Genomic DNA, 11,362 nt, shown 5'->3' with positions numbered 1-11,362 from the left:
CTCTGGCCCCTTGGGACCTCTGGCCGGTCATTAATTCACCCCTGATGATGGACATAAAGCACAATTGTAGAGGTCTGATCTTCAGACCGCTAGGAAAGAGCTTTTTCTTATGCTGATATTCTCTGACCCAACTGTTTCCACTGTCAATGTCCACAAAACCTCTGCACATCAGGAGGAGACATGTACATGCTGATCATCCCTGACTGATACAGGTTTAAAAAATAGCAAGGCATTTTCTTATCATTTAATTTCATTTTAGATGAGGAGCAGCCACAAACCACACTTGAGGAAAATGTGGATCAGGACAGGAGACATTTAGGGCAGGTAGGCACAAGGCTGATCATCTCTGATGTATGATTAATAGGTAGGCCTACGTGTTTAAAAACTAGCACACTATATCATACTGTACACATAGTCAAGATACTATAATTAAATAAAACATTATTTATATTTTATATAAAATATAATTCTATGCAAAATATTAATAATAGGCCCAATTATGACAATAATAAGTCTACTACTACTACTAGGCCTACTAAAAATAATACCATAATAATAATAATAATAATAATAATAATAATAATAATAATAATAATAATAATAATAATTTGTACTGGTAATTATGTAATTACACAGATGACGAGTTTAGGGCATCAGCTCTGTTCAGAGAGCCAGAGCAAAAGTCAGATGATGTCAGGGAAGACTGAGAAAGCACAGAAAGGAGAGATGAGCATGAGCATGAGGATGAGAGGAAAAAGAGGCCCTCAGATGTTGAGATGGAGGGTTTGGCAGAATCAACAGATTTACATTTTTTTTAACTGAGGTTGGCTAATCCCACAGATCCAGCTCGTGTGCAGAGCAACAATCTTAAAGGGACACTGTGTGAGATTTTTAGTTGTTTATTTCCAGAATTCATGCTGCCCATTCACTAATGTTACTTTTTTCATGAATACTTACAGTATACAATATAATACTAATAATATATAATACTAATACAAATTCTAAATATTCACTATGACTGGAAAAATGGCACTTTTCATACATGAAAAGGGGGATCTTCTCCATGGTCCGCCATTTGGAATTTCCAAAAATAGCCATTTTTAGCTGCAAAAATGACTGTACTTTGACCACACTAGAAAATATTTGTTTATTACTTAGAAAACTTTCATGTAAAGATCAAATTTGGCAATAGGCAGCCCAGTTTCAATGAGCAGCATAGTTGCAGTACCTTTTTTGACCATTTCCTGCACAGTGTCCCTTTAAATAGCCTATGACTACAACTTAATCAGATTCTGCATCTCAGTTGGGCCTTGTCATCCCATGGTGAAGTTTCCTAAAAATTCTGAAGGCCGCTCATTGTTGATGCTTTTTTTTTTGGGGGGGGGGTTGCCCTTTCTTCAGGTTGGGCAACTGCCCTTCTAGATTCCTGTGCACGTCCCTGAACCAATACACAAAAAAGGTACATACCGTATTAAGAGTGATGTACTGTTTGAGATATATTTTGCTTCGGTTTAATGTCCTGTACTGTAAGGTGCAGTTTTGTAATGTACAGTATTGAATTTTGGGGTCTTGTGAAAATGTACATTCTGTGAGACTGAATAGACTGCTCCAAAAAGAAAGACTGCTGTGTTTTGTATAAAGCAGACAACTGTTTTAAAGTTGATCTAATTTGTTTTCTCATTTGGTGCTTTTGTGTGTCTTTTGACATGAAAGTGAGGTTTTGACAAAAGATTGTAAGGTTTTTTATGGCAATGTTTATGCTTTTATAGCAGAGCTTCATGTTGCCATATATGTGATGGGTTTATCTCCAAGTGTTGAGAGTAATTGGCTTGTGTGTAGAGTTTTGACTCTATGAGCCAAATTTTGCAAATTGTGTGCAAGCAGTCGGCAAAAACTGGTATTACCCAAGATAAGGGTAAAGGCAGCTTTTGAAGGACTATATGCAAAACACCCCTCTACAGTGTACACAGTCAACAACACACAGACTACTGTGCAGAAACACAGATAAAAACACACACACACACGCACGCACGCACGCACGCACGCACGCACGCACGCACGCACGCACGCACGCACACACACACACGCACACACACACACACACACATACACACTCATGCACACAGACTAGAGTGTCTATGATGTTTAATAGAAATAAAACCTAGTACAATTCTCCACAGTGGCACACACTATCAAAGTGGTCCCTTTTAACGCGTTAAGACATGGCGTAATAAAATTGCTGTTACCAGAATGGCGATGATGAAGTCGTAGTGCATTACTAAAGGCCATGTGTTATGTTATAGTGGTGTAGTACTATGGTAGTTAACTTTTCAATGACTTTTACAGCCTGCCACTGGAGGTACGGCGTGCATTATGGGGTTAAGTAGTCTGTTACGCTTAATTAAACATTTACTGGTATGATCATCACAGTAGGCTACTGTACATTTTACAGCTAAAGATGACTGTTGACTGCTGGAAATTCAACATTGTGCACGCAGAGAAAATCTAAATTTTCATGTATACTGTAAAGGTGTAATTTTCTCAGTCATAATAAATACTTAAATTGATGGTGGGAAACAATACATGCATTCTGGAAATAATCTATGTAAATATTACATAGGGAAGGTTCCAGGAGGCTGATAGTGTTACAATCAGGGCCGGATTAAGATGGACAGAGCCCCCTAGGCTACAGGTTACTGGAGGCCCCACAGAATGCAAATTGCGTGACAAAATTACATAGGCTGCATCATAATTCCAATATAGGAACTAAGCATAAAAAAATGTCAGACATTTTTTTTTCCATACTTCATCTTGTCACAATTCTGCAATCATTGATCTTCTCCTTTGGCCAACCAGGGGCCTCCTGGTAGGCGGGGGTCCCTTGCCTAGCTGTAGCCATATCTAGACTGCATTAATCCAACCCTGGTTCCAATGTTTACTGGCAGTTCTGCTGAGTCAAGTACACCTGCTTTGACAACATAAACCAGTCAGAGTCGGTGTCTCCTCCAGAAGTATCTTTATTAATTGGATGGATGAGTAACAAAAACACATCTACATTTTGTGGATACAATTGCTACAGCAAATACAGATTTAACACATCATCATCACACAGTTAATACATCATATTCATTTCATCAGTATTGATATATAGCATAAGTAGAATATAACAACAACTAACAACACATTTAGGACACATTGATATACTATAATCCATTCAATCTGGATAAAATGACTAATGGCGTATAAGTGGTATAATTGGTATAATTGGTTTATCATTTGTATCATCACAATTTAAATCAGAATATGAACAATACAAACATTTGCAATCCATAGATATAAAAAAAATGACTTGAGTAAACTAAGTTTTACAAATGGAGGTAACACTTTATAATAATGGATGCAAAAAATCATTATAAAGACTTAATAAATAATTAACTATTGATGAACAAAACATTAACAAATGTTTGTAGATGACTAGGAAATGTTATGTTAATATCTTATACAGTATATCACGAAAGTGAATACACCCCTCACAGTTTTGCAGATTTTTGAGTATATCTTTTCACAGGAAAGCATTACAGAAATTTCACTTTGACACAATGATTAGTGACCTTTTAACAACATATTTAACCGCTTAAATTTCTTGTTCACTCAGAAAAAAACAAAATACAGCCATTAATGTTTGAACATGTACTCACAAAAGTGAGTACACCCCAGATTAAAATCCGGTAGAGAAGGGGCCGTGTTGGCTCGAATCGTCTCGAAATGAAAAGGGATGACAAGGGAGGTCATCAGTGTGCGTTTCAACCTTTCTTTGCATTGAACTTTTACATTTTGAGTCTGAATCTGGCTTAAATAGATTGGTGTGAGATTTGAATGCAATCCTATGGAGAATATCATGATCTGCTTCAGTAGTCACAGTGCATGTTGACATGTATGTTTCTTTTAGGTGTATTTCAGATTGCCAATGTTGACAGCATTCATGCATCCCCAAACCATGTCAGTCCCACTACCATGCTTGGCTTATGAGAGGATACACCTTTTTTGTAAAACTCACTTGTTTACCACCACACGTGCTTGACACCATCTAAAGCAAATTTGTTTATCTTGGTCTCAAGAGAGATGAACAGACCAAGGATATGGATCACTGGAACCATGTTGTGTGGTCTGAAGAGACCAAGATAAACAAATTTGCTTTAGATGGTGTCAAGCATGTGTGGTGGTAAACAAGTGAGTTTTACAAAAAAGGTGTATCCTCTCATAAGCCAAGCATGGTAGTGGGACTGACATGGTTTGGGGATGCATGAATGCTGTCAACATTGGCAATCTGAAATACACCTAAAAGAAACATGCATGTCAACATGCACTGTGACTACTGAAGCAGATCATGATATTCTCCATAGGATTGCATTCAAATCTCACACCAATCTATTTAAGCCAGATGCAGACTCAAAATTTAAAAGTTCAATGCAAAAATAGGTTGAAACGCACACTGATGACCTCCCTTGTCATCCCTTTTCATTTCGTTTCGTTTCGAGACGATTCGAGCCAACATAGCCCCTTCTCTACCGGATTTTAATCTGGGGTGTACTCACTTTTGTGAGTATATGTTCAAACATTAATGGCTGTATTTTGTTTTTTTCTGAGTGAACAAGAAATTTAAGCGGTTAAATATGTTGTTAAAAGGTCACTAATCATTGTGTCAAAATTACATTTCTGTAATGCTTTCCTATGAAAAGATATACTCAAAACTCTGCAAAACTGTGAGGGGTGTATTCACTTTCGTGATATACTGTATGTATCAAACATTTACAAATTGCTTGCAAATGAATAAAATACTCTGTTATAAGGTATGTAAAATCTTGTATATATTATTTGCATATATTTTATAAAGCATTAATAAAACTTAGTTAGTGACAAAAACATTTGTTAAGTTTCGTTCATCATTAGTAAATTATTTACTAAGTCTTTACTAAGCAGACATTATTATGAAGTGTTACCATTAAATTAAAATAATAGCAATAAGAACTTCACTTGTACATTACAATTCATACAAGACATGCAGCTTTAACAGTTTGAGTACAGACAAAAAAAAATATTAAATTGGTCAATTAAGAGGAAAGCCAATATTTGGCAGAAGTTGGTATCCTAGGTGGCAAGCTCAGAATTGGAAAATCTTGGAAGTCAGAAAATTAGATTCTTTTTTTGCATGAACATCAAAAGAATCAGAAAAGTTTAACAAGGGCCATGGTGGCAACCGGGGTGAGGAAGAACTTGATTTGAGATTTTAGGGGGAAAAACCTCTGTAGGCCTATATATTGAGGGAAAAACCCCTTTGATTAGGAAGAAACCTCAGTCAGATACCAACGACCACCTAGGGGAGGCCCCTGCCAAGGCTGATTACAAAAAGTTTAGTGGGATTTGAACAGATCAGAGGAAAGAGAAAGAGAAAGAGAAAGAGAAAAATAAAGCCGCCGTCATACACACGACATGACAGTGTCAAAAATTGTCATGACACAGTCGTGGATGAGTCATAAACATGTCAATGTCATAAACGTTTCATGGTTGACATTATTAGGGCTGTCTTTACCATAACCGACGTCATAAAATATTTATGACATTGACATGATGTTTATGACACATGCATGACTGTGTTACGACACTGTTATGAGACTGTTATGTTATATTTATGACCTTTGCAGTGTGTCGTGTCCGCCGCCTCTTTGGACTGAGGAGCACCTGAGGCCTCATGTTGTTCTGTTGGAGGACATTAAAATACACACAAGAATAACAGGTTACTAGAAATCAATCATCACCAATCACACACATGCAAAGCAAGCAAACACACACACACACACACACACACACACACACACACACACACACACACACACACACACACACACACACACACACGTGCGCACACACACACAATTGTAAACACAAACACACACACACACACACGCACGCGCACACGCACACGCACACACACACACACACACACACACACACACACACACACACACACACACACACTTACACTCATGATCGGTGCAGATGAAGTTCAGTTTCTTAGTCTCTGGCCGGCTGACCCACTGGCCCCTTTTTCTTGTGACTGCCCCCACACGCTGCGTATTTCCCCCTGCACACTGTGGATTTCTCTGCTCATTTGAGGCAAAGTTGTCGTAGCAGACAGAGTCTCCATTGACCCAGAACCAAAAGCCAAAGGTGCAGGAGTGACGCAAGCCCAGCCACACAAGAGGAGATGAGGCTCCTTTGGCCCACCCCTCCACCCAGCGTTGCATCTTCTCAGAGGACACAGACACCAGGTCCACATGGTGCTGTCTGCAGTGCTGCAGAGCGTCCATCCAGGTCTTGTTCTGATGAACCAGGACCAGCTTGTCTAAGAGGAAACACAGGTTAAAGAGTCAGTAGATGGCTGTACCCAGATGTTAGTATGGATAAGAACAATATAACAATATAATTATATAAAACTTACCATCGTTGGTAATGTTACGAAAGCTGCTTACTGTGGAGTTCTTTGGATAATCGTTTCTCTCTCCCTTGCACTGGTACAGATCTGCCTCTAGAGGGAGTGTGATGGTGAGGTTCTGACTGGTTTTACCAGGAATTGAGCTGGAGCTTCTGTTCTTAAACCAGCGGTAACGCCAGTCAGTGTACTTTGTTATGTTACACTGCAGAGTGACCACATCTCCAGAGTAAAAGGAACTCTGAGGAGACACCACCTGCACTGTAGCAGTAGGGGGATCTGAGGAAAGAGGATGGTAACACTTAACTTAAAGCCCATTCCATAGAGCATTATGAGTGTATTTATAATGAATTATAATGCACATCATAATTAGTCACAATGCATTATGGCTACACTCGTAATCCTTCATGATGTATTTCATCAACAGTTATAACTACACTGTAACAAATAGCTGTTTATTTACGGCAATTCTGCAACAGCATTCTACTGTTTTTCGAAAAAACAGACAACTACTGTGAAAATATTACTTTGAGTCACATATTGAGCATAAACAGTAAGTACTGCACAATAGCAGTATTCACCGTTGTGGAAAAAACTAGAGATGCACCGGATCCTGATTTTTAGGATCCTGCCGGATACCAGATCCACTGAATAAGATCCTGCCGGATCCGGAACCGGATACCGGATCCTACAAAAGGGTTGAAACATATAGTCTACTCGCACACGTGGGCCCTTTTTATTACGTTGGCGCAAACTATTTTTTAGACTCATTGGCTTATTGCCACACTGCCTGCAATAGCCGCTTCCAAAGGGATTTCACTCCATGCAGTGATTGGGGTTGTGAAAGACTGAAAAGCCTAGGCTAGACATGCACCAGACCCTGATTTTTAGGTAACATGCCGGATACCGGATCCACTGCTTAAGATCCTGCCGGACCCGGACCCTGTGAAAAACTCTATTATCCTGACGGATCCGGAACCGGAACCGGAACCGGAACCGGAACCGGAACCGGATCCGGATCCGGTGCATCTCTAGAAAATAACAAGTTATTTTAGGCAGCACCATTGAAACCCATTCATCCTCCACTTGTCCGTGATCACCATCAAACTTCAATACCACCTGAAGAACTGAAGTCATTCTGACTGGTTAAAGATTATCTGATACTATCAAGCATGATGAAACAATTTCTAAGGAAACTACAATACTTAAAAAGTGCTTGATGCAGCAAAGTGTGAGTAGCACATGCATTTTGATAGTGATGAAAGTGTGAATGGCTGAAACATTTTAAGAACTTGTAACACTCTTGCAACAAGCAGCCCCATCTAAACCAATCTGCTAATCAGTGCCTGGCCTCACCTGAGTAGGGCTGTTATGCCATTATTCAATTACGGGCGTCACCTGCCAAGGGCCTGATGACTCTGGTCACATGGTACTCTTGCACCTGTATATAAATCTGGACTATCAACACTTCAGTTGCTTGCCTGCCTGCTGGCTGGCCTGCATGGCACAGCATAGCACTTGTTTGCCTACAATCTTGCCTACAAGCTTGCTTACATGCTTGCACACTTTCCTCCTTGTGAAAGCTTGCTGTATGTGGCATCATTTATGGCATTGTTGCATATAATGTGCCTGCTGCAAATTAGGCATTGCTTTGAGAGCTAGCTTGTAGTGCTGCTTGTTTGCTGTGCTACTTGGTGCAAAATATTTTTTTAAAGACTGACCAATGCTATATTCATCATTGGCTCATCAAGAGATACAGTAAAAAGCCCACCTTGCACACTATCATTGTAACATAGCACTGCGTACTCTGAAATTTTATTCATGCCCACACTTTCAAAGGACCACCGCAAACCATTTTCTCAATACAGCATTGCGCCATAGTATCATGCTCAAGGCACTCCAGTCATGGTGAACGATGGGAAGGTGGGGTGGTAACATGGCCAGGGTACCACAGTTATGGAGAATGATGGGTGGGGTAGGAAGTTGCCATGGCCATATTCATGAATACAACTATGACCCAGTATTTGCCTGTCATCATACAGTACAATTCAACTTTTTAACTGAAATGTACTGTTATTTTTCTGTAGAGTACTGTTATTTAACAGTTCAATTGCTGCTGAAAAAATGTTATATACTGTGATACATTAAACAGCAATGAGCTGTATTTGATTTTTGGTGTGAAATAACAGTAGAATTACAGGTAAATATAATTGCCAGTAACTGCCGTTATTTTGCAGGGAAATTTTCTTACAGTGTATACATCTATCTTATTATGCGTAATAAATACAAGGGTGTTATTTATTAATTTATATTATAAGGCATTATAAACTAGATGTATAGATAAATACATCATGAAGCATTATGAGTGTAGCCATAATGCACTGTGACTAATTATGATGCACATTACCGTAAATCCTCTAATATAGGCCGGGGCCTTTATTCACTCAAGTGCATCTTGGACCAGGCCATAATTGGAAGGAGGCCAGAATTAGAGACAGGCCTGTATTTCTATTTGAGCAAAACAGAATACCAGTGGAATGAATAAAAAGCGATCATGTGTCTATTTGAACCTATAAAATACTTGGTTTAATTTATTGAAAAAGTAGGCTACAGTTATCATAACTGTTACGGTATGGTGCGAGTGACTAGGAGACCATCGGCGCATTTCTTACTCACGACGTCCGTGTGTCCCTCCTCTGTTTGTCTTTCCTCATGTTCTCTCTTTGAGTTTATGACCACGAGGTGCGGCAACGTCATTGACATTGACTAGACCGACAGTCGGTCATGTTTCCAATATCTGCGGCTATTTCACTCCAGATTTTACTCCAGACTTCGCACGGCAAACTGTTCCATTGATTCTAATTTTAGCCCCGGCCTGTATAAGAGGACGGCCACCATTTACCTCCGCCGACAGTGAGACCGGCCAATATTAGAGTCCCGGCCAGTAATGGAATACATACCACAATTAGAGGATTTACGGTATAATTCATTATAAATACGTTCATAATGCACTATAGAATGGTAAAGTGTTACCAAGAGGACAAATTCACAATTCAGAAACAAACAAGCAGAAGAGTTGGTATTTCAGCCATTGGTCATAACCAAAGTAACTGTCACATGCAGCTACCTAGACCCATAGGATTCAATGTTAATTGCTAGCTTGGATGTAAAATTTGCCACACAGAGACCGGCTGGAAGTAGAGAAAAAAGGTAAAACTCAATCATTTAACTCAAGGGCATTTTAAAAAAAATAAGCAAGCTGTGGCCATAGCATGTGTGTGTGTGTGTGTGTGTGTGTGTGTGTGTGTGTGTGTGTGTGTGTGTGTGTGTGTGTGTGTGTGTGTGTGTGTGTGTGTGTGTGTGTGTGTGTGTGTGTGTGTGTGCATGCAACATTTGCAGTTGCCTTCACCCGGCAAAGATCAGTGAGCTCACAGCTGCCCTCTATTCCTAGTCACCCATAAACTCACTTAACCTGCAGTTTAGGGCTAAAGACCCTTAACTCACTAATGCAGCCTTGAACTAAAACGTCATTAACTCACTGACCAGACAGGCAGATAGTGATATAAACTCTCTACTGCAGTCTATAATTAAACATCCACAAAACTGCAGTCGGCATAAACTCCCTAACACTGAAGCCTAAATAGGCATAAACTGCCTAACACTGCAGCCTAAATAAGCATACACTTCTTAACGCTGCAGCCTAGAACTAAATAGGCATTAACTCCCTAACACTCGCTCCCTAAAGAGGCATAAACTGGCCAACACTGCAGCCTAGTACTAGAAAGCCATAACTTCTACATTGGGACACGAAATCCCCAAAACCCATTAGCGTTGGAATAAACAGGCTGATAGTGAAGTGCTAACTAACCTTCGCAGATGAATGTAGCGTTATTATGGCAGCCCACATCATTCCACAATCCAAAATCCAATTTCAAATTCAAAATCTGAGTGCAGTATTGATCTGTGTTACCACCATTGGGTTCTCCTGCTCTCCAGTTGCGAAAGGTGGAGTTGCTGCCATCTGACCACTCCCAGGCATCTCTGAACAGGCCGATCCAGAAGAGTGTGGTACCAGTGGTCGGGTTTCCTGGTCTGCTGCTAACTAGCTCTTTGATCTCGTCATTCTCTGTCTGGTTCCTCACACTGGCCAGGTCGGTGTGTTTCTCTCTACAGTATCTCTGAGCTTCTGTCCAGTTTTTCTCTTCTTTAAACAGCACATAGGGATGAGTGGAATTTGTCTCTGTAGTAAAGCATGCATCGTGGTTAACTAAGAAACAAGCAGTCTTCATCCCATACACTTATACATGAAGAATCTGTTATTGTATGCATTTATCAGTGAACACGGAAAATACAATTGTGTCTCACCATTGTAGCAAATGAAGCCACAGCGTTTAGTGCACGTGCAATTGTGCCATTTCCCCTCCTGGTCAATGCACCCACAGTCTTCACCTGGCCTGCTGTCTGTCTGCCCAATATCCCAGTTCCAGAACTTGGTTTCATTCTCTCCATAGAATCCCTCATCAGCCAGAGACCACTGCCACTGACTGCTCCCATTCCATTTCAGCCCAATCCAGACCCCCACCCCAATATCTTTATCCTGGATCATCATACTCTTGATCTTGTCCACCTCCGCCATGTTATCTATGGTGGCCAGGTCAGTGAACCGTGCCCTGCAGTACTGCTGAGCTTCAGTCCAGGTCTTATTCGCCTTCACTACATAGAACTTCTGTGGCGCAGAGGAGGAGAATCCACCCACACCTGACAGCAAACACAGAACATCAACACACACGCACGCACGCACGCACGCACGCACGCACGCACGCACACACACACACACACACACACACACACAGTTTGGATCTTCTATACTGT

General features: G+C 40.3%; 1 protein-coding gene across 1 annotated transcript in view; it reads right to left on the bottom strand.

Annotated features, from left to right (window-relative positions):
- Positions 1–683: 683 nt before the first annotated feature.
- LOC134438062 (macrophage mannose receptor 1-like) overlaps positions 684–11,362 on the bottom strand; it is a 74,936-nt gene continuing 64,257 nt past the window's right edge. Inside the window, exons 14-18 of the mRNA XM_063187649.1 lie at positions 10,856–11,216; positions 10,359–10,730; positions 6,128–6,403; positions 5,695–5,757; positions 684–703 (exon numbers count right to left, since the gene is read on the bottom strand). Coding sequence (XP_063043719.1) covers positions 684–703; positions 5,695–5,757; positions 6,128–6,403; positions 10,359–10,730; positions 10,856–11,216 — 1,092 coding nt within the window. The remainder of the gene's footprint in view (positions 704–5,694; positions 5,758–6,127; positions 6,404–10,358; positions 10,731–10,855; positions 11,217–11,362) is intronic.

Source organism: Engraulis encrasicolus, chromosome 21, assembly GCF_034702125.1.
Source record: "Engraulis encrasicolus isolate BLACKSEA-1 chromosome 21, IST_EnEncr_1.0, whole genome shotgun sequence".
NCBI classification, from domain to species: Eukaryota; Metazoa; Chordata; class Actinopteri; order Clupeiformes; family Engraulidae; genus Engraulis; species Engraulis encrasicolus.
This window is presented reverse-complemented; position numbering and strand designations above follow the sequence as displayed.